Source organism: Tauraco erythrolophus, chromosome 7 (assembly GCF_009769465.1).
Source record: "Tauraco erythrolophus isolate bTauEry1 chromosome 7, bTauEry1.pri, whole genome shotgun sequence".
Classification (NCBI taxonomy): domain Eukaryota; kingdom Metazoa; phylum Chordata; class Aves; order Musophagiformes; family Musophagidae; genus Tauraco; species Tauraco erythrolophus.
In genome coordinates, this window is record NC_141471.1 from 51437628 (window position 1) to 51462883 (window position 25256).

Here is a 25256-nt window from a genome sequence, read left to right on the forward strand (position 1 = left end):
CCAGAAGTTAACTGATCAAGCAGATCCCCAAGTAACACCACAGGGGGAAGAAAACCTAGATCCCCTACAGTTAACACTGAACTAAAACTGGCCATAAAGGCAAATCTCAATGCTGTATCAGTATCGAGATCTTAATCATCTAACACTTCTACTAGGGTTGTAAATACCAACTTGTAGTATTTTACAGTAGGTTGATAACAGTCAAACTAGAGAACAGAGTATCTTTAATAAATCTGCTTTTAAACTTTGACTTTTGTTAAAATATGTGACCTTCCCATATCCATTTTCCTTTCAAATATTGCTAAAGGATACCGAATGGTTTAGAACTACTGCTAACAGTTCCTCTCTCACACCACAAACTGTTTATAATGACATGATTGCAAAATTGTGCCCAAGTATAACAATGACAAGTAGATGAACTTACATTGCCCAAGTCACTCCCACATCCTGTGCCTACCAAGATACCGGCTGCCAGTCTCCCTTCACTGATTTACAAATATAGACTGCATCAATTACTTGGAACATCTGGGACTGGATCATTAGCTCAATTCCAGATGAACTGGTGCAGCCTGCAACAATTTCTGTCAAGCATGAAAACAAAGCCACGGGCGCTACAGATGCATCAGGTTAGTTGATCCTTTTAATCCATACTTCAAGCCAATGCCCCACATCATTTAGTGAGCGTTTTATCCCTTACACACCAGGCATTCCATACAGCCCAAATCTGTTTGTCCTGGCACAAAGGACATGATTCATTTGCCTAAGTACAGCCATCTAAAACCAGTTTAGACAGTCCTGGGTATCCTGTCTGGCCACCAGCTGACATTCCAGAAGGGCATCATCTCTTTCGGGTCTCCTGCCAGGCTTGTTCGCTCCATGTAGCTAGCGTGGACACTGTGAGGCATCTCCAGTGGCACTAGATGCCTATGTCAGGGCAGCTGAATCATACTTAAGACACTTTAGCTCTACCGTAAAGGCAGAATGCCTGGGCATTCTTCCTGTGCCACAGCAGGCAGAGGGATCTTGAACCACTAGGACACAAATTCCCATTCAAAAACAAAACTCTGCTTCCCACAATGATGAAGCATGGCTCTTTAGAAGATGATGGAGCATAGTGACAGAAGTAACATGAGGCTGGTTACTGATGGATTTAACTTTACTTCATGGTACCCTCCTCTGCTTCTCTTTGCACTCTTGAAGGAGACAACCATATCTATGATTCAGTGCTGGCAAACAGTTCTCACATTGTGCAACATACTCTGATGCTCATCAGCAAAATCTCAAACTCTTATCAAAAGAGACTCCTTTTTCCACTGTAACATCACAGGTGCGGGGGAATAAAAAAATATCAATGACAAAAGTAGCTAAATAATAAAACTAATACAACTTGGTTCAAAAAACCCCCAACGTACTAAAGCCAATTATGAAGCCAAATGTATTGTTTCACATGCTAGTTTTCAGGCAGTTCCAGTGGACTAGAGTGTCTTTAAAAAAAGAATAAGAAAGGTAGCAAGCATGAGGACCAGCAGTCACTAACAGGAACAAAGCAGATACTTATCAGTTAAATTTATACTGTTGATCCAGTCTCAAATTCTGATAAAGTTCCTCTAACTTTTCAACAAGCAAAGCGGAGTACAGCTCTCCTACCTTCCACTGATCAGCTACAGCACACTGAAAGAAGCAGCTCATGCCAGATGTGCTTTCTTTTTTTTTTTTTTGGTCTGGTTTGTTGGGCTTTTTTTTTTTTTTTACACATGAATCTAAATGAATAGGGCAAAAGGAGAGAAGTGAAAACTGGAAAGATGAGACAAGACATGATAGAGACATTCAGAAAATAAATATTTAGGAGTGGCAATGACACTTGCCACAATAATCATCCACATTTCTTACAGGTCTATTCTAATGCTACTACTAATTTATCCATTTTCTTCAATGTGTTCAGAAAAAACTTAATACAGAAAAAAAAATAAAACAACAAACATATTCCAGCAGTATTTTCTTGACCTCAAAGAAAAGCTAGTCTTACAGTTCATCTTACTATTGTCTGGCTGAAAGACAAGATTTAAAAACAGGTTTTAAACCAAGCTGCCACAAAGCCAGAATAAGCAACTGAGCTAATTTCACTCCCAAGCAAAGCTTCATCCCAATTTCCAGTTCTGGAATATCTCCTTTAAACCTAGGTTATTTTCTCATTTTTATCTATTAAAGTGGAAGACAGTTTCTGCAAACCTTGCTGGTTTTTACCTTTGTGACATTTGTAAAATTATTTCCACAGTGCAGTTAAATTTGTTACAATAAATAAATAAATCATTTAGTCCATTTTAAATTCTTGCAACTGGACTTTTTTTGTTATACATTTCCTAAGTTCTACTCAGAGCAACTCACTGAAAAACTGGAGATCCAGTCGATATTACTGTACTTTAGAAATCATCAATTTCGTTTTGTTTACAGCTGTCCTCAGGCACGTTCAATAGCCTTTTGAATCAACACCTTAGAGCCTATAATCTATTAGTAGTCAAAGCACAATTTTATCAGAAAAGAGGGATGAGAAAGAGCCAGGGTCTCCAGAATTCATGACAAAGCATCACCTAAAATGGGATTCAAGATTAAATAGCAAGATTTAAAAAAAACAAGTACATAACTACTGTTGCTGTTCTTCAACATTTCTACTATGTTATTACTTTAGGCCACTCTGTTCGGGCCCCACCACTCTATCTTCAGCACTGAAAAGTTAACAAGTGACACATCTCTTAAGCAGAGGCAAGGAAAAAAGTGCAGAAAGGGCACGGACATGTTTTGCAGAAGAAATTATAGACTGATAATTCATGACAATTTAAACACATTATAGGGTGACTCAGCAGCTGTGATGTAGAAACTGATGGGAATGCTCCTCTATTTTACCACAAAGCAAAAATATGTCTACCTCAGCACAGGTGTTTTGCTCTCCTATGAAACGTTAGAAGTAAAGCTGAGAAGAGTAGTAATTATTGAAGCAATCAATATCTCTGGTAAATGAATGTGAGTTCTATTCTATGAATATGAGTACTCCCAGAGAAAGCCTCCCTATCCAGACACTGATGAAAACCAATTAGGTAGTTCACTGACAATATTAATAATAAAAAAAAAAATATCAAAGGCTTGAAGAGAATTTTTTCTTGATGCCTGGCAAACCTGTGAGCCACAGAAGACATCATTTGTATCAAAAGTTATGATCTATTTAACTGCTGCAGCCTGTCTGAATTCAAATCTCGGTTTTGGCCTAACACATCACTATGCTGCTCAAGTTACCCTCTAAAAAAGCTACCACTTCAAATATTTTCTTGAAGGTGAATTTTCTATTCCCCTTTCAAATATGCTGTAACTCAACGGCTAGTCTTTGCTCAGCAGGCCTGGTTTCACTACTATCTTCATTACCTAGGTTTCAGAAGTAATTTCATTTCTTTCTTCACAAATTTTCTTTGCTTGTACATCAAGTATTTACTCTTGGTAGCACCACTATTTTCTTCAGTGAATCTAATGACCTATTTTAAAACCAATATGTTTAATATGAAAACACACTTAGAATCCACTATCCATAAGTTACATCGTTAATGCTGGTCATATTATTGTATTTAAGTTCAGAAAAGTCAGACCATCACTTTAGTATCTGTAGCTAAGTCAATCAAACAACTGATATCCACTCAGGAAGAAACCATTTGTGGCATTTCTAATAATTCATTCACACAGAAAAAATACTTAAAGAGTCCAGAATTATTTAAAATTACGTTGAAAACATAAAATGGCAAGGCAAATTCACAAATCAAACACAGGCCGTAGAAACAGACAGTGTAACTCTAATATGAACACAGAGTAGATAAGATGTAGAGAGATTTATTTTTCTAAATTTACTTTAAATCCCTGTAGTTCAGGAATTAGAAAGTAATATTAATCTCTGAACATGATCAGCACGGAACAATGGGGGCTGTTAATGGTCTTTCAACTCACTGACCAACCTGTTCTCTACCTCACACATTCAGAAGTGGAGATTAAGAAACTACGGCAAACTATCTTTAATTTACTCTCAGCAATGCAATTGTCACTGTAGGTGACAAAACCTGTGGTTTTAAGAGGACAGACTCTCCTCAAACTGGACTTCTTCGAAGAAGCTAAAAAACTCACATCAGATCAGAAAATCTGAAGTGTCTGATACATAGCTAGGCAGTTTTAGTATCTGCCATTTCTCCTCTTCTTTTGTGAGAACACCATCCAGTCTCAAAAGATACTGACGGCTTCCCTCAGTGTTTCTAAATAGTTTGCAGAAATCAACTCAACACCACAAAGGTTTTAGACAAAACTAATCTACACACAAATGTATTTGGCCTGTAAGTTCAATAGCAAACCTCATCTTGTACAAGTTGATCAACTGAAGGACTTTTATCAGGTCAGCTCTCAAAACAACTCATAATAACAGGATGTTTGGTCAAATATAAATTTACTGAAGTTTATTGTTTAGGTGACCATGGCATATAGTGGAGCACTTGACATTTAATGAAAGCAAAAACATCTAATTTGAAGAAAGTAAGTTTCTTCTGCAGCCTGTTAAGAGTTTTGTTCTACATCTTTATCCCTTTCCTCACCTCTCCTCAGGCTCCAACTGTCCATAATTTCAAGGCTTTTAAGTGTTTCTCAGTTGAAGAGAGGAACTTTCACAACAACTAAATACACGTAAAGCTGCACCAGAGAAATTTTAAACCAGTAACCATGAAAATCTTGCGTCCTATACTCCATACAGCTGTGTAACTCCATACAGCTGTGTAACTCCTTCAGAGTTTTAAATTGTAGTTACTTCTTGTAAGAATCTACGGGCATAGATGGTTTTCAAAAGGCTCTTTAAAGTTAAGCATTGCTCTTTCCTGTTGTCACTACAGAAGCATATTTTGATGAGGGAGTCGGGAAAGGAAAGAACACACAAAACCCAAACCACTGTTCTTTAAAACAAAGGTACTTTTATAAATACAATACACAGAGTGGAATATCTGATTCAGGTGAATACTACAGCAGAATGTTCACCTCTGAAGGCATTTCAGACACCAGAAATGATCCAATTATAGCTTACTTGCTCATCAGTATTTACTATGGTAAGATTTTACTAAAAATAACATATAACAGTAAGGAAAAACTCATTTAATAGAAAACAAAAGATGAAATTAACTCTGCAAGGCAAATATCCAATTAGTCACATGAAAGAGTCTTGCAACATCTGTCAAAGAAAATCCTTACCCGACTTTAAATTTCCCCTTGGACTGTTGGCAATTCTAACGCTTATTTCAAAACACACCTTTTTTAAAAAAAGACAAAACCCATAATATTAGCCATAGTCTGGGATAATCAAAGATGTTTCAAAACAAATAAAGGTATCAACTGAAACACCAAAGGATTTCTTTTTTCTTATGTAACTTGTTCTTAAAAACAAATAGAAACAAACTCCGAAAGAAACCAACACACAGACATCAGATAAAACATACCTGGAAATCTTTTTAGTGGACTAGTGTTTCCCATTTAATGAAAACAACAACCACCACCCACAAGTTGCTCAGAACTGAACACCAAAAATTCCTTGACACTTTAAAAATGTCATTCAGAAACAGGAAGACAAAACTTACTTTTAGTTACTATTCTAGAATCTAAAAGAAAAATCAAGTGCAGTTATCACTGCAATATATGTTGGTTTTGAGAAAATAACTGTGTGTTTGTCATATGTTTGCAGCTTTGTCTTTTTAAGAAATGCTCCAAGTTGCATACTTCTTCCTTGAACAATTCTCTTTATTCACATCAGTGTTGAACCTTGCTGTATTCATCTGTTCTCTGAGTAGAAACTGTGTCTTTTCATATAGCCCTTGGCTTGTTTACACATTCCCTCCCTCTCCCACTCAGTTGTTTCACTGTCCCACTGTTCTTTTACTGCTATTAGCAAGGGTAAGTGCACTTTATAGACAAAACACTACTCAGAATCTATGTTAATCACTGGGAGTAGCATATGACCTTACCATGAAAAGAAGCTTTGCACTGGTTTGGTTCAGAACAGCAATCGAACTCCAACTCACGGTATTTTTCCTTCCTCTCTCAGGCACAGTGGGTAAAGCCATGTCCCAAATCAATGTGCCCACCAAGTGCTAACAACGGAAGAAGAGGGGTGCAGAGCAACCACAGGGAAAGGAGCCAGTGCAGGCGCAGTCAGCATGTTAAAAAAAACAGGCCCAAAGAGGAAGAGAAAAGGGAACAAGTGGTGCATTCCTATTCCCCAGAAGAAACTTCTGCTATCATCTGTAATTCCCGCCCCCCCCCCCCCCCCCCCCCCCCCCGGAAACAGCTCAGTGGTACAATGCACCAGAATCAGATACTGCCAATTTCTAGGCCAGTGTAGTAATTGCTTTCTTACCATCACTCACAGGACTCTCTTGGTTTAAAAAACCTCCTCCCTCCTACCAGAGGAAGGGAAAAATCAAGAAATATGTATCAGAAATGCATATGCACTACAATTACCTATTTTTTTTTTAATCAAGCTAATGTCTCAAACATCACTACATCCTCTTTACCTTTAATATGTCCGATTTTTTATGCAGTCAGAAGTAAAATATTAAAGCTGTACAGCACCCATTTTTACAGAAACTACTCATCAGATTAAAGACTTAGGAGGACAGTCTTCCACTCAAAATAACATCAGGGAAGAGAATATAATTGTTCTTGTGCTCTAGGACCATGCATTCATTAATGAAGTATTTTGAAAGAAGACAAAATCCACAATTTGATACATGTATGTAGTGAAATATAAGGATAGTCCTTACTCATGAACTAGTTACATATGGTTTATCATCTGAAATCTGACAAGTGCTTCAAGTCATAAAAGAACATTACATTGTATGCTATTTGAACAAAAATTCACTAATAAACAGAGAGTCTACTAATAAATAAAGAAGTAGACGTCCAAATACATCCTCTGACAAAGCTGATTATATGCTTTTAGATCGCCCTCAAATACCTTATGTCTAGTACTGCAATGTTTAGCACATCTTAAGAAAACGTATGTCTAATCTTCCCTTCATGGCCCTTCATAGTTTTAGGCAGATAATTTTGTCCTTATTCTAATTACCTTGTTCAACTGGGAGCAAGACAGTCCCTTACCTATCATAAAGCACCATAGTCCAGACTGACAACAAGGGGAGAAAGCACTGACAGAAGCCACTGAATTACAGACCCTGAAGAGAACGCACAACACGATGCACTGCAATTCTGCTAGCGACCTCCTGAACACCCTAATCTGGTTATCAAGGGATAAGGGCAGAAATGCATTATCCTCTCCAAGGAACGAGAAATCCAGAGCAAGGAACAGTTCCTGACTGGTTTTCCTCAGCTGCCTTGGAACACAACCGGCAAGTCAAACACAGACCCACATTCACACCAGTATGTGAAATGCCTTTAAGACTGCGACAGCGCACACTTTCCCACTGGCACGCATTCAGTACAGCACAAGTAACAGTCCAATTGTTTGCTGGGCCACAAACACAGCACTATTTTTTTTTTCCTCTGCAGTCTTCCAACAAAAGATTGAAGAGCTTGAGACAGTTAATGTGGGGGCAAACAGAAAAATCTGGCTCTTCCCTTTAATCTTTACTTGAGAAATCAGATTAAGACTCAACAGTTAAGCACCATGTTTTATTTACATTTCTGCTTGTGCTCAAGAAAACTGAAAAAAAATCCAAAAGCTTACAATAAGCCAGCGTCTTGCATTCAAGACAAAATGCTGAAATCACCACAAAATAGCATTTCCAAACATACTCTGGGCAATTTTGTAACATAGCTAGGCTGATTAAGTGAGCAAATCAAATAAAATAAAAAAATTCTGTTGTCTGAAGTATCTGCACAATACCTTTCAAAAAATCAACAGTCTCACAAATAAGTCAAACATACCTACTAGTCACAACAACGTGACATTTTGTCAAGAAAAGACATTTCTCAAAGGCTACAGAATCAGTAACCTTAAAACAACAGACTGTTTCTTCTACGTTGCACACATTAGGAGGATGTAGAGGTTATTATCAAAACAAAAGACCACAGCAAAACCCACATTACATTCAGAAAAAAACATCAAAAAGTTTTCTTAATAGTAACTAAGGTTTTGTTTTCCCTAGCAGTTTCATAACACAGCGTCAGAAGACTGAATTCCTTGTAAATGTGGTAAGCAGTAGTTTTGAGACCAACTGCTACATAATCATCCTACACGCTGTTAATTGTATCTGGCATCATTGCTCAAAGCTCCTACACAGAATGTCAGCTGACTGCCTGAACAGTACTTTGTTCTTAGTGCCTTTGTTAATGACGAATTAAATTATACAGAAGAGAGCTCCACAACCACCCTCACTTTATAAGCCTCGACCATTATAGAACCACAAAAATCCTATGGCTTTGCCTAGGGAATACAGTTATTTCTTATCATGCTACAACTTGCATCCTTAATCTGCAAGTTACCACAATCCATGTTTACACCACAGAGAACTGTGTTGCTTCACAGGAAGGAAACAAAGACAAATAAAAACATTCCTAGAAAAAAAATGTCAACAAGAAAGAGCTTACTACCTATTCAGTTCTACAAAGACCATGACTTCCCATGCATCTTGTGGATCATATGACAAACAAAAACACAAACATCAGAGAATCACGCATCTTTTTTTTAACTATACAGTCCAGCCTTAATTTCACTGTTTTGGTCACATTACTTATGTCAAAAAAATAAGTGAAAAACACACATTTCAGGACACCTTCAGAAAATGTCATTCTCGGGACTCTTACAACTGATATTTCAGCAAATTTAGATAAAAGATACACCTTAATCTAAGTATCTGACCTCTATAAGGCCATCTTTCTTAATATTATTTAAAACTACATGTATAATCGATTGCAAAAGTACAGGTACAGCCCTCCTAAATACATTCTTAAACTTGCTGCAAACCAATGAACATTTCTCAAGTTTCTGTGAAAATAATGTGTATATATAGAAAGTCATCAAGTCACTAAGCTCAAAGAATCTGTTGTCACACAAAAAACAAGAGATATGATCAAGATAAAACACATGTCCAGTTTTTAAACAAAACACAGCCATATAGCCTGTGTTGCTTTACTGACCTATTTTCCATTGGTTTGTATAACAATGCACTGCACAGCGAAGGAAACGTAGTACGATCCCATGCCTTTATTACATATGTATCCCGAGCCCTACAAGCAAGGCGGTAGTTCTATGGCTACACTGAATTACTACAACTCCTTCCCGAAACGGCGCAGAGGAACATACGCTGCTTTCCAAACGCTATCGTAAATTCCACCTTATCTCAGGGAGCTGGGTAACGCAAGTGGCACGGAGACAAGGGGGTAAACAGAACATCAGCACAAAACACAGGGCGGAAACTGACAGCCTTGTAAATAATTAAGATCACGGGCCATCCCAGAAATCCATGAACGGTTTAAATTTTAAAAAGGAGCAGAGCCGCCACGCTCGGCGCCCAGGGTACCCTCCAGCGGCACGTGCCCCCACCGCGCAGCCAGGGACCCCGGCGGAAGCGAACTCCACCAGGGCACGATGTCGACCTGCCCCGCGGCGGACCCAACGCACTCAGTACAGCCGAACCGCGCTCGGGGAGGCGGCAGCCGCGGAGCGGAGCCCGGCAGCCCGCCTCCCCCTCGCCGGAGGGCATCGCCCGTTCCCGGCGGGCCCCTCCGGACACCGACCGCCCCGGCCGACCTGCGCGCCTCGCCGCCGACACGGCACCGCTCCCCCGGCGGCCCCGCGCCTCCACGGGGCTGCAAACAACCCCCCCCCACACCGCCCCCCACCGCGGACCCTCGGCCGCCGGACAGGAAGCGCCGGTGCCCAGAGGCGCGCACTCACCGTCCCCCACGGCCATCATGCCGCGGCACTGCCGCGGGAGGGCAGCGCGGCGGCCGCCGGCGCCCTGCCGCAACCAACAGCCGCCACCGCCGCGGCCCCGCTTCAAAATAGCAGTCCCGCCTCGCGCGGAAACCCCCTTTCCGCGACGCCGCGCCTCCCCCGGCCCGACCCCGTCCCACCAGGGACTTTTACTGCGCTCCTCCCCGCCGCGGCGGCGGTCACGTGCCCCGCGGGGTCCCCCTCCCGTACCTACCCGGGGCCGGGGCGGGCGGCACCGCCCCCGCTGCCCGCAGCGGCCGTCCGCCGGGCACAGCCTGTCCGCCGGGCACAGCCTGTCCGCCGGGCACAGCCTGTCCGCCGGGCACAGCCTGTCCGCCGGGCACAGCCTGTCCGCCGGGCACAGCCTGTCCGCCGGGCACAGCCTGTCCGCCGGGCACAGCCTGTCCGCCGGGCACAGCCTGTCGACCGGCGGTCCGCGCCGTCTCGGCCCCAGCGAGCGGGGGCAGGCAGGTTCACCCGTAACGTCCGCAGGTTGAAATTCCACCCCTAAGGTGAAGTTTCCCCCTCCGGAAAAGGATGCACTTACTGCTTTCTGCGCAGTTGTCGTTATCAGGACAGGCATTCCGCAAAAAGAAATCAATAAAAAAAAAAAAAAAACAAAAACCAACTCCAACCCAAAACCCAACCAATAATAAATCAATTTGAAAAAAAAAAAAAAAAAAACAACACTCCCACGAGGCAGAAGATGGCTCGCTGAAGGAAGGTGCTCTTTCGACAAAACTTTTTGGAAATCCCCTCAAAACTTTCAGAGAAACCGCCTTTTAAAGCATGCATGCAACAGATGCTGGAGAGCACTTTGCAGTGGTGTGGAAATTATAATGAAAACCTACCCAAAACCTCAATTTCTGTTTACAGCTTATTCCCAAATGAATGCTTTAAATGACATACTGATAGTAGAAAATGTGCAATCCCATAAAGTGATTAAAAAAAAAAATAGTTCCCATTTACTTCCTCTTGCCTAAGGAGAAGTTTGCAGTGCAGACAGACACACAACCGTTAACACAGACTGAGCCGCGCAGCGCTTGTAAACCACCCATTTGCAGGAGCTGAGGCACAGTTCACAGTAGCAATAATTCAAAAACTCATGCAAGGTCCTTAAAAAACAGTGGAAGCGTCAGCCTGAGCTGAGGCTCTTTACTTCCAAACAGGCTTCCACTGACCGTTGTGTTTCACTGGTCACTACATATTGCTGTTCAAAATTATAAACCAGTAAGAATAACAGCTGAAGTTTAAAATAATGTGGCTACATTCTGACCATTCGGATTGAGCAAGCAATAGAAATACATGTAGCTCAAAACCGGATAAAATAATCATGGCAGCTATCACCCACCAGCTCCTGTGTTTCCCAAACTATATACATTCATCCTGTGCCACACTGGTGAGCTCTGTCAGAGTATGCCGTCATTGTCTCCATAGTAACTGTATTTCCAAAAAGAAAACAGCAAAGGGAAATAAAAAACAAGAGCGTAATGTGGAAAACCAGATATGCGCTTGTGCCATGAATTTTTATTGTCCTTTTTTTTTTTTTGAGAACATAAAGCTCAACTGCATCTTTATCACCCATGACGCAGCTCCCCCACAACTGTGAGACTCTCATCACTGCATCCTACCTGTCACATTTTACATTTAGAAAGCTAACGCTGCAGCATACCATTAAAATGGGAAAATTGCATGGGTTGAATAGAGGTGTACAATTTACATTCAGCTCAAATCATTGTCTGCTGAACAAGGCAGAGTAGAGAGCTCAATACTGTTATTTGCACTTCTTTTAATTCCCTGTCAAAATTTACACTACTACCCAATATAGGAGTCTGTTTAAATTCTCTTAGGAAAAACAGTATTTACAAATCTCAGGCAGCAGAAACAAGCGCTTTTGCAGCTTTGAGATTGGCTGTCAGTTCTGTTTCCATAGAAATGAACATTCATTTGCTGAAAAATGGGGAGGTGCTTTAAAGAACCTTCTCCAGTTTGCAGGGATACATATATTTCTGGGGAAGTGAACGGGCAAAACAAGAGCATGCGTAAGATTTTGCTTAAAAGGCAAACATTCTGACATGATTCTCTTAGTATGCAACATCCTTATGAATGCAAACAAACCCCCAGGTTTTCATAGCAGCTAATTCACATAATTCATATTAAAGAAATTTTGTCTGGTTTTCCTACCCATCGCTGAGAGCAAAGGAAGATGGGGGAAAGGAAGGAAAAAAATAATAATAATTAAAAAAAATCAAAGGTCAGTTGGAGGGGCAAATTAGCAGTATGAAATTATTTAAGCCTGTAAGTTGCCGTCATCAAGCAAAAGCACCAAGAGTCTTGCCCAGTCTCCTTGTTAGACATGGTGCCTTCTCATCTGTTGGCTTTTGAAGCTCCTTAGTATATCCTGCCCCAATTATTCCATCCATCCTTGTTTCAATATGCTTTTCACCTCATCTGCCCTCCGAGAGGATCCATCAGTCTCTAATGGTAACTCGTTGCCCTTCTCCTCTTTACAGTTGCATCAGGGACCAGAGTCAATAAAGGAAGTTGGCAGCACAAGACTAAAGGGACTGTTCACACTAGGTCCACTCTGACACAGTCATAGGTTAACAAGGTATCAAATCCACCAATGTGCATAAGACTGCAGGTATGATACCTTTTCCTCTCTTCCCTGTATTTCTCCCACATACCTAAGCATACCGGTGCATTGTTTTTAAAACTCGTCATGTGTTTAATCGTGTTAGTATAAACCTTTTCTTTTTTAAACAAATATTTGGTTTGATTAATAAAATACTATTGAAAGCATTCTTGTATTCAGATTGCTTAAAGCTGCTAGTTTTGAGGTTTCTTCCTTCCTTTCTTTTCCTCCTAAGTACATGCTGAATAAAGAGACTGAAGAACTGACATGCGTATTATTTGACACAGGAATCCTAAGTCACATCTCTGCATTCTCAGAAACTGGGTCAACACAACAAAGATCTACTAGCACAGCAGTGTCACTAAGGACTATGAAGAAGCTGACATCTTCGACAGTTGTATTAGCAAGCCCTTCCCTATCCATCACATACTGAAAAGAACCCTCATCAGTATAGTTAACTTATTTGGGGAAAGTAACTCAATTTGGCAAAAAGCCATTTCTTTTTGCTGGTAAAAAGGTCCACTACAGAGCTGCACCAGTCTAATTACATTAAAGACTGTTGAACAGGTTTTTTGTGTCCTTCCTCCCGCTTTGGAAACATAACCCTACTCCCCCTCTACTTCCCAAATCCTACTCCAAAATATCCTAAGCACTAAAAAAATCCTCAACACTATAACAGATTTATTTAGACATTAAAATTTGGCCTTTATCCAGAAAAGTCTGATAAAGTGCCTAGAAAAAAAGTTGGTAACAAGGCTACAGGAATTCAACAGTAACTTTCAATCTACATGTGCAAGCAGTAAATACAAATTGTCCTTCAGAGAACATATGAAGGACAAAGCCAAGATAAAGCACTAATAATGGAAAAATATCTTTTCAGTAACATTAAAAATTGTTTAGATGGCTGCAACAGATGAACTAGGTTCAAGAAAAAAAACAATGTATTAGAGGGATTCTGTCTCTATGGTACCAAAACAGAGTCATAGTAACTTTTGCATAGAAATTGCCACCTATAAGACAAATAATTTATACTGCTGTAGATCAGCATTAGTATCTGCATTTTACAGATGACACAAAAATGGCTTAAGCGAAAATAAACTTAATGAACTCTCTTAAAACAGACAAAAAGCTCATAAGTGCTACGTAAACGAGTCCAGCAATGTTGTATTTATATTTTCATATATATTTAAATTATTTCAATGCATTTATATTCCCTCATGTAACTTTCTCTGTTCTCCTGAGAACTACCAACAGAAAATACATACATGTAAAATGCATCTTTGAACCTCTCAAACCTATGCAGTAGTATTAACTTTAAATGTAACATATAATGTTTTACTCTTCCACAATGAGGACACTCACAATCTAACAGAACATTTGCGTAAAACATTTTTCCCCCAAATTATTAATCCTTACAAATCTATTTTTGTATTCTTGAAGTGTTCAAGAATAGCAATGTTTTATTTCAAAGCAGAATTCAGCATAGAAACTCTTACTACCTCAAAGAAAAGGTTGTAAAAACACATTACTTTAACTTAGTCTCTTCTGTTTTCACTCCAAGAAAAGGGTGAGAATATTTGAAATGAAAAGGTATATTTGAGTACATTAACACATCATATGCATTCCTCAAAATATTTCTACTCCTGCACAGTTACATTTTTTAGATCTAGCAGAGCCTCCTTTTCAGTCAGCATAGTTGCTCTGAAAGGAAAAGGAACATCAGAGAACCTTCCCCTATAAAAGGGGATCTAATGATTCCATGCAGAAGACAGACAACAAAGCTTTCAGAAACAATATATTAAAGCCACTGCCACAACACCTCCCTTGTGCTGTTATGTAACAGTTTTCTTAAATCATAGTTTTAAGACAGAATTATTTACTCTTTTATAGTATAAAATACTCTATTGCGAATGCAGTAGGAAGCAACAAGGATTCTCTGCACAACAGGTTTTCTTTCCATGAAATACACACAAAAAAAAGGGCTCAAACTCAGTACAGTAAAGTCTTAACTTTAACATTTAAGTGTCTTTGAATGCTGCAGTCACCTATTTCTACAATTTAAAATTCCAATTATTATAATAATTATCATTTTAAGTGAGAAGAAATCAAATAGTCATCACTAAATTACTATTTTCTTTTAGAAACATACAGTAAAATAGGATAAAGGTTGATCTGATTGTTTTTCCCCCCATGCATGAATACTTTGCAGGATTCTTGTATCCTCTACTGAGCACACATGTAACTTGTTAAAGATTCACTGCTTGCTTCCATGCAGTTTCAACACCTTTTCCAACTGTATTCTCACTGCAGTCCAGAAAATACTTTCAGTATCACAGTATAAATTTGTTTCATTGTGTCTCACTTTCTTAGTACTTACACGTTTCTAGTCATCCATCTCACATTATTTATACTAGTATTTAAATATTTATCTTGTATTAATCTAAAACTGCTTATAAATACATGATCTTTCATACTCACCACTAATGTTACTTAAAATCATATTTCCAGAGTTTCTTACTTCATCAAATTTTGCAAAGATTGTTTGCAACCTGTAAAGTGCAACAACAAAAATATTTTTACATCTGACTGAAATCCCCCAGGTTACTGGTAAAAACAGAAATCAGTTTATTATTATATAAAAGCAGTAATACAGAATATACAAGGGATTAAGAGTATCTAGAAATAACTCCCAAAGGACTCCGCTTAAATTAGTTAAGCATCTTCACACAAATACGTATAAAACTAAGTCAACTTAGCGAAGAACAAAACTGATCATCAGTATTAGCATGATTAAAAATAACTAAAATTATTCTAAAGTTCAGGTTCAGTAATAGTATATATTGGGTTCAGATGACTGTGATATTACCCTATTTATACACAACACTAAAAGGCAACAATTTGAACTATGGAATGTTCATGCGGGGAAAAAAATAGGGATTACTATTTAATTTGTTCTGAGACAGCTACTAATTTTCCTCCAAATTTTTGTTCGCCAAAATTTCTTCAGCTTTGTTATGAAAATATTGTTGTACTAGTTAGCACTTCCACAGCTAAAAAAAAAGAAATACTTTTTTCTAAACTTAAAGTATACTAAATGCTTTAGTTATGTTCACCATGCACACCACTGATTTGAACTGTCACCATAGAAAACACACTGCTAGTGCTTAGCTACATGTAAATAGCAAAAAAAAACCCAACACCAACACACATCAGCCAAAGAACTCTAGCTTTGCAATCAAGTCACACAAGGCAGAAAATGCTATTCAAGCAAGAAAGTTGGCCAAACACTTAAACAGCCATTTCTCCTCACTTCTGCAGAAAACTCAATAAAAGCAGTGGAAGTATCTCAAAGAAAAAATGTGACCCACAAACTACCAATGGATTTGTAGCGACATAATACACTGTTCAGCTGCAAACAATTGAGAACATTTTCTTACATTTCTCCAAAGACTTTTCTGCATTTATACTACTCCCACCACGATAATATCTAACATGGATGTGAATTTTTAGCTACAATATCAGCAGGACTGAATCCTGACCTTAAACACGCAGCATTACGAACTACAAATCACATGATAGTCTGCAACTCTGTGAACAGGTTCAGTTCAGCTACACCGCCAGTACTAGAGACTATACGGTCCAATTCAAAATCTGCTAAAAGAGCAAACGTGGAGCATTTACAACTCACAATCTAAACTATTTTAAGACAAACCAAGAAAAACAGATAAGAACAGTGCTTGGGTAAGAAAATTCTCACAAAACAAAAAGGAGGAAAGTCAAAGACACACAAAGATTTAATTTCAACATTTCCTTATGGACATACCACTTTTACTCAACGATCCATGTAGAGACGCTGTGCACTCACTGTGCACACCCTACCTTCTCTGCCACACTGCATACTCCTTTCATTCACTGGTACCTCATTTATCTAATAATGAAGAATGTGGTAAAATCATGAAACACAGCCAGACAATAGTATAAAAAGCCTGAGTCTTTCCCCACACTTTGCAACATTCTAGGACTCTCACAGTGCATTATTTTTACTTTACAAATACTTCAAAGCAATCTGCTACAGAGCAAATTTGTCCTGTACTTAACAGGCCCACAACAAGGACTACCTGGATTTAGCTGAGTCTTCCACAAAAAGACCTACCCTCCTGCAAGCATTTAAAAGGCAAAAAAAAAAAAAAAAAACCAAACCTAAAACATCCCTTGATTGTGTAAGGCAATAACCTGTAACACAAACCAGCGGTTATTCTACCATCTCAACTTATCTCAAAACTATATGTAGCTCAGTAGCAGTTTCCATAATCTTCCCCTAACATACTGGTCTGTCTTCTCTCTGGAACCTGTTATCTTCTCCCTTTTGTGCCACCATTGCATTTACAACCATTGCAGCCGCAGCAAAATGTCTGAAATGGCAGCAATTCACAAATTTCAGACCATACTGCTTAAATATTAAATCCCAGTCTTTTAATGAAAAGGTCAATTTGTAAACCAAAGGCAATTCATATCAAAATGGATTTTTTTGCACTTAGACTTGAAAAAGTAAACTACAGTAGTTATATGAAATGCTCCTTCTGATACTAGCATTTACTAATGACACATGGAATCCCATTAACATACAATGTGCACAAACATACCAAGTGAAAAGTTCACAGAAGAATCAGTGCACATGGCAATGTGCTATGCCATCTTACTTTCATCAAAGAAAGTTAATCCATTTGCTTCATATAAGCCATCAGAAGTACTTCTACTCTTTACCAGTGATTGCCAGTTCTCCTCAACACTGCTGGACTCCATACTAAACACTGCATTAACAGTTCACCTAGTCAATGAGGACCTCACGCTACATCTGAAAGGCCGAAACTGTTATTCTGAGAGAAAGTGAACATGAAGACTATGGAGATTAACAGATTTCCTTTAAAATTTCACTTCAATTTCTATATGCTGTTAGATTGATGTTATGCATTTGGCACACACATTTAGAGAATTCAAAAGAAAAAAAGTATTTCCTGCTCTTTTGAGCTTAGTTTTCAAAAATGCTTTCCTAAGAGTTTTAAACAGAAGAGCAACACAAAATGCTTCCTTATAAATACATTATAATAATACACACGTTGCCTCTCACTGTAAGCAAAATGCCAGATAAATTACTAACTGTGAAGATTAAAAAATGTGTTTGTCAGCACTGGATGCTATGTAGTCAGTGGTGCAAGCTGAAGAACACCACAGTACTGCCACACCTAAAGCTTTCCAAAGACGTCTTTACGACCAGAGGCACACTCTACAGTATTTTGTCATAATTACAGAAAAAAAAAAATCCAGTAAAACACAGCTGACAAAATGGTCAAGCACTACTGTAGATTCAACCCTCTCTTTAGTACAGCTTACAGGAACTGTAACTACTGCTTTGTAAACACTGTCACTACAGGTTTCTTCCTCCCTCTCCTCACACCCAGCTCTTCATTCTACCATCTTCTCATATTTCTTCACACAGCCACAGGCAGCGAGGCAGTATGGGCTAAGGTCTCTAAAATTATTGCAACCACATCAATTTAAGAATGTTTATAGGAGTTCAGCTCCCAGCAAAAGTGAGCTCAGCCAAGAGGAATCCAAGAAAGTTTACAGGGCTGAGTGAAGACTAGTTTCACCATCATCAGCAACGAGGAACGTTCTTTGAGAAGAACAGCATTATTATTCCTTTATCTCATATCTGCAAGTCCCAGTCTGGCTATGACATGCATAATCATTCAGTGAAGTCATCAGTCAATAGCAACACTGTGTCACCAGTGAACAGAAATAATATCTTCTTTCTCCAAAAAGGCAAGTCTTCTACAGTTTCACATACAGAAGGAAAATCCCCGTTGAGGAAAAACACATGTTCAGGACAGCAGGCCCCTTCTGCATGGGCTAGATGACTGTTGCTGTCTCAATGAACTAATGAATAAGTGTATGAGGTTGTAGTACTTCAAAAGGGGGCTCCTGGCAACCTGGTAAACCCTCTCCTATGGCAGGTGACAGGTCTCTATCAAAGGATTAACATATTATGGTGATTACGTTCAATGAGGAGAATATGTACCCTTTTAAGACACAGCTTCATCTGACATGCACACACATGGAAACGCAGATGATAGCAAAGAAAGTGCACTACACCTCTAGACTGAAAAGCTGTTATTGATAACCATGCTTGATAGAGTTCAACTGTTTGCATGACAGGCAGAGGGGGATACCTAAAAGTTTGGACCTTGTGATGAAGAGGCAAAAAAGCACCACTCTCCTGTCAACAGCAAGAGGATAAAGAGAAGAAAGGTTGGTAACTAGTCTGTTCTTCATGTCTAAAGTGAGTCTAAAGCAGGAAACGGCCCATATGAAACCTTGCACTTATTTCCCCTTACTTCCCTCTTCCAAAAAAATAAAAAAAATCTTGCACAGACATGTGTCTACATCTGGACACACAGATGGACCTCATCTACAATATGAACCAGACAGATAAGTAGAACGTACATACCACATAAAATGTGGTATTCAGAAATGCTTACTGCAAAATGCTTTAACATTTCAGGATATGAAGTTGTGGCCCTAGACATAAGAACTAAACAAACAACTTGGTTTAAACATTTATGTTTCTCAAGTAATGGTGGGAAAAGTTGTCAGATGACTTCCTGAAAGATCTGAAAAAGCTTTTAACACCCAGACTAAGCAATTGCTGTCCAGAGCCACATGTACTATCTCCATTCCAGGAAGATCAGCCACATACATTCCATACTGTAACACATTAAATTTGGTCCATATAGAACAAAACCTGTTCACTACTCTTGGCTCACAGAACAACAAACATAACATCCACTTTCAGTACTCACAAATGTATTAACACTAATATTTACAGGCCCGATACCTAAGACTGTCAAACCTCTTTGGCAGCAACTTTAACAAAAGGCAAAACAACATCCAAATTTCTAACCACTGACTTGATACTGATTTTTCTGAAAACTCAATGTGCTTCAAGCAAAAAGCACAATATTTTTCTGAGATCTGTAAGCTGGAAAACAACAAATAGAAAGAGGACTTCACTGATTATATTTATAAAGAAACTCAGAAATTAATGTTTGTAAAGAATAAAAATATACTGAAGAAAAACTTGAAAAGTAAGATCCCATCTTCTTTTATTGACTACCTAGACTCCAATAGGTCAAATAACCTCCTCTAGAAAATCCAGTATTTTTCACAAAGGCAAGCTTATCAGGTGCAGATGAAAAAACCTTTTAAGCCTACTATTATTAAATTACTAACTATGTTTGGCTTTATATAGACACAACATGCATATACTATTTGCATATTTAAGGAAGTTGAACAACTTCTCAAAACAATGCTTGATTAACTTCCCTGCCTTCCTTTCAGCAGACATGAGCTCTTATTTTCAGTGCTTTAGGGCAGAGTGCATTCAAGCAGCAACACACACATCTCTAATGTGTAATTTGTTATGTAAACTAAACAAGCCTACATTCTATTAAATCACGTGTGCACCAAATACTGAAGTAATGGCATTTTCTGCTAATATCTGTTTACACACAATTTTTAATGCACTGTCATACAGTGAAGGAGCTGCAGTGCAGTTCTTTAAGGCTGAACTCAGCAACTGAAGGCAGCTGTGTCTGAACTACAGATTATCCGTAATACTTAAAACCCTTAAAACCTACCCAGACACACAAACATGAACACCAATTCCCTCAAACAATGATGATACTCTACATCAAAGGGTTTTTTCTACAGGTCATAGCTCCTGCATAACCACATGAAAATTTTAATGCATCTAAGTGAATGGAAAACTTCTGACAGGCACTGGGGAAGAAGAATCTTAAATGAGATCTGCCTCTGAAGGAACAGAAGTCTGAGCTACCACAGAGCTAATCTGTCTTTCCTGAGCTTTGTCAAATGCCTTTTTACTTGTGTGAAAGAGTAAGAAGAGACTATGGGAATTCTGCTTTCTGTAGCGATGGATGGAACAGAGAGTAGTAGCCTCATGCTTAAGTAAATCATAACCTACCCCTTCATCACAACCTGAAAACTACTGCAGAGGACACGGCACTGAGACTTAGCTCATGACTCAGCTTTGACTGTCAGGTGCAAAACTGTTGAGATTCAGTAGCAACAACTCATTTAACATGCACCAAGTAGAGCCTTGCTTCTTTATGTACATGCAAATGGTACAACTCTGCTTGCTCTCAGATCAGGGGCAATTTTGTATTCAACTGATTCAGACAGTAGAAATAACAGTTTGGCACCTACTGCAACTAAATTAGAAGATGTTGATTGCCCTGAAGATACAAAGCTCCTACAGTGTTTAATCCTATTTAGATCCCAAGATTTACTCACTTTGTATTGCATGGAAATGTGAACAGGATGAGTGCTGAACCTAAACTTATGGTCAGACCCAACATTCATAGTACAAAGGCTGTTGTTACCTGCACTCTTTTGCTCTTATTCTCTATCCAAAAAGATGTCCAAGACTATATTAATGCAAGAAGGATCTTCTCTAGTATCTTCCAATTATCTGCTACAAAACTTGATTTTTGGAATTGTAGTAACAATAAGTCTTAAAATTCTGCGGTAACCATACAATCTCTTCATAGTCTAAAATTGTGACAGCCATTAAACAGAAGAGAATGTGTACAACCTCCCATTCCCATAGGCAGGGTAAGCTTTTGTCCAAACAGGCTGAACACTGCCTGCAATAGGAAACAAATTCAACACCATTCTTCTATGGTATTCAGATACTCTACATTATTAAAAACTAGGGCTAATAGTTTTTTTAAAAGGGTCTGATAAGGCACAGCATCCATTCTGATATTCTCTCTGACACCATGTAGGAGATACATTCGACTTAGTCAAATTCAAGAAGCAAGATGAAGACTCAGAGTGAAGTGGTACGTTAACTGATAAGGGCTTAATACATTTTTAAAAGTGTAAATTGTTTAATAAGGAATTTGAACGATTTTATTGTATAAACAGTCTTTTCCACTAAGTACAGTTTTAAGCTCTAACGTTCTTAATTAAACAAATCCTTACCAAGGTAGCAACAAAAGAACAGCCACTTTTATTTCATATAAACTAATCTATACACAACACAGACCAGCCTTTAAAAACCAGAATTGCTTTTCAGAAAGAGAAAGGACCAATGAGGTGCTCATTTTCAAAATTTCCTCACACCTTTTGCAAAAAACATCCAGTGCCCTGTGATGGTACATGTAACAGTTAGACCAGTGAACACTCTTTTCTCATTGAACCCCAGAATTGCAACTTCAGAATTGGGAAGTAGTTGTTTTGAAAAGCACCTCTTTCTGTCTCATCTAACTGTAGCTCATAAGCAAACATCTAGGGTAGAAAGGATTGGTCTCATGTAACTAGCAAGTAGCAAGGGAGGACAATTTTTCTCCTATAACTATCTTCAAGAAAATAGTAGCTTCTTGATTTGCCATACTTTCATTGCACACTCACACATGTATATACCCATTTGTTCTCTCTCACACATGGACAATACATGAAAAGTACTAAGTGCTCCAGTTGAGATTCTTCTACACTGAGGCTAAACAGCAACTGTAGAATAAGGAACAAGATGTATATATTCAAGTATTTTCTAATTATGTCCACACTGCACTCAGTATACGTTTAATTATGAAACATTTTTCTACTACTGTCCAGTTCTCAGCTTCTCTTCAAGTTAGGGGGTTTTAAATGGTGAATGCAAGGCTGCCTTTCATCATACACCTGTACGCCTCTTCCAAGCAAAAAAAGACAACAGCAAAAGAAATCAGGAAAGCTAATAACATCGTGATGGAAGTAAAACTTACTAGAAGACAAAATAAAAATTGTAATAACTTTAAAACAAAGTTTTTAGTGAGTTTAAAGTTCTGATGAAGAATAGTAACACAGAATGGCTGAGGATTACAAAATCAAAGCAGTTAACTCACCTTCCAGGAGGAATTCCTCTCTTCGAAAGATCTATTCGTACTTTGTCACCCACATGTCTATAAACCTCTACAATGGCTAGTATGGCAGCATCTCTCACCTGTGAACGCAGAGTTTAAATTGTTCATTTCAGGGTTACAGAAACCAAAACAACATTTGCAGACAACCCACTAATCTTCCAGTTTCCATCAACCTGCATGCCAACTAATTTCACAAAACAGTTGAAACAGCGAGGATGGAAGAGAAAGGAAATACAACTGTTATTTCAAGATGGTATTTGTTCCAAGTTAAAACATCTCCAGATGGTAAATGAAAAATCCTAGAAGTAATAGCTCTAGAGGGAATTTCTGAGATGGACGTAAGAGTATTATTTGTGGCGATACTGTGCTTTATTTAGGACTCTATCACAGTAGGCAATGCTTCCAAAAGTTAGACCCTGCACTCAGACTTGACACTTCGTCTTGCTTTCATCTGTTTCTACATGCAACAAGGCCCTTCTGGAAAACCAAGGACCTGACTGCCCACAAGACTGGGACAAAGCGATCAGCGTTTTCTTAACTTCCTTCATGGCATCGCATTAGCACAGAAAAGGGAGTAAGACTAGATAAGGGAAGGGGAAAGAACAGTTAAAGCAAAGACATGGAGTGGCTCTTTAAAAAATGTAAACCATAGTCATGACAATAAAAACTGCCAAAAATGCATGTTAGTAAATGCCATTATTATCTATAAAGAATTACTGGAATGACTTTAGTATTGTTCTTTGTAACACTTCAAATTAAACCCACAATTGCTCTATCAAGATACGAACTACATCTTTACTAATTATCAATAAACAAAGAAATTCTTCGTGGATTTTCTCTAGAATCGAACCATGCTACGCTATACAGAGGAGACAAGGACTTTGCTGCCCCCAGAAAATCATCATGAAGACCTATCCTGTTTATCTGCCCATCTCCTACCAATGCTACCTTCTTCCTTACTGTATTATTAGCCTTTTCTCTCAGTCACAACTTTAGATAAAACAAGAGATCTTATCCATTTCCACTGGAAGGTCTTCTGAAGTTCACATGTCATCGTTATGAACTACATGTTGATTTTCACTGCAGATTTTTTTTGCTTAATTAACTGATTCTCACTCCTTGCATGTGTTCAAATACCATTTGGGTACCATTTAGGAAATTATTACCTGTCCTGCACATGACAACGTTAACTTTAACTTTAGCAAATTTGGCAGACTATTACAGGTCTCATGTAGGGGCTCCTTCTGGAGGTAATTCCTCCTGTCAGTGTATTTTTTTATTTTCTTTCAACATGCTCTAGAAGAAACAACTATTTTAAGTAATGACTAGTTTCAACCTCTTAAGACAAAACTGAAGGAACCAGTATATCTCAACACTGCTGCCTTTTCAATTCTACTTTTATCTTCCAATGGATAGCTTGATTCAGAAGAATATGGGTTTATTTTTTCTCATGGTAGAAAACAATGAACTGTTGTATACAAGCAAGCCTATCGGCTTTTCTTAAACGTCAACATTTATTTTGTTTTCATTCCTCTGTCAAAGTATAGTCACTGAAGCACCAGTAAGTAGCGAAATCCTTACCTGACTATTCGAGTCACCAAATGCTGTACACAGATGTGGTACCAACTTGCTGAGGATTAATGGTTGTGCACCATAACTTTAAAAAAAAAAAGTTAAATTTATTTTTTTTACAGAAAACTTGAAAATACTTTATGCACAAGTGAACTTTTAGCTTAGCCTTGATAAAATAAATTTACATAAATCAACCTTCATCTCTCTTAGTAGTCCTTTGTCTGCTTTTAAATAAGACAAAAATACTATACTTTTAGTCTTTCTTTCAGAAAGCTCACAACTTAAGTTGTTTCAGTTTTTCCCATTTGTTGATTTAATTTCATCAGACTTCTTAAAGTATTAGTTGCAGAGAAAAATGACATTCAGAAGAAGGATAGAACTCTTACATCTCCATAGAAACAAAAAGCTTACATGTTTAAGGTAGCAATAAGACACAAACACACTCCTTCTCGAGATCGGTAATTCTTGTGTTTAAAACCAACAGCAAGGCGTTCCCAAATGTACTACAAAAACAGAAATAATTGTCTTTGATTACCAGGAGCACAATACAATGTAATTCTATCCATATTTTACAATTACATTCATAACAGTTGCAAAGAAATAACAAAAGACAGGTATACTGGAAAAGTAAAGGCACTTCTTGGATAAAATTAAGTTATAAAATACACAGTATGGAACCAACACAGTTTATTCCTATGGCAAAAACAATTTCTAAAAAAAATCCTTCAGAAATCTCATGGAGTATTTTTATTGTTTTAGAAACAGCTCTTAAAAACATACAGAATTGTTACTCACACAAACCAAACATCAACATTACAAACTACTGATGCAAGCAGAAGTTGCTGTATTCCTTTCGCTTCATGTTCTGTTTTCCTGCCAAAATTTCCTCTCATCCATTTTACCTCGTCCTGATCCACACCCCTGCTGACCACTTCTCCCCTACTTCTGCTTTAAATTTATTTCTTAATTTTTCTGTTATGTCTCAACCATTCACTCTAATTCCTTTGCTTCCCTTTTTTTCTGCTTTCGTTCCTCCTTTTGTGCTGGTGTCGCTTCCCGCAGCACGACTCTCCCTCTCCGACTCACCAAACCCTCCTTTACCTTC

The 25256-nt window shown here is 38.5% G+C and overlaps 1 protein-coding gene across 30 annotated transcripts in view; it reads right to left on the minus strand.

Annotated features, from left to right (window-relative positions):
• Nucleotides 1-25256, minus strand: part of CLASP2 (cytoplasmic linker associated protein 2) — a 152895-nt gene that overhangs the window by 99695 nt on the left and 27944 nt on the right. For 29 of the 30 annotated variants that reach the window (XM_086615121.1, XM_086615112.1, XM_086615123.1 and 26 more), the window contains exons 4-7: nucleotides 24563-24654; nucleotides 24161-24236; nucleotides 22562-22659; nucleotides 15072-15142 (exon numbers count right to left, since the gene is read on the minus strand). In XM_086615121.1, the coding sequence (XP_086471247.1) occupies nucleotides 15072-15142; nucleotides 22562-22659; nucleotides 24161-24236; nucleotides 24563-24654 (337 nt within the window). Of the gene's footprint in view, nucleotides 1-9919; nucleotides 9966-15071; nucleotides 15143-22561; nucleotides 22660-24160; nucleotides 24237-24562; nucleotides 24655-25256 lie in introns of those variants that run through there. The other variant, XM_086615127.1, reaches the window with a different exon arrangement.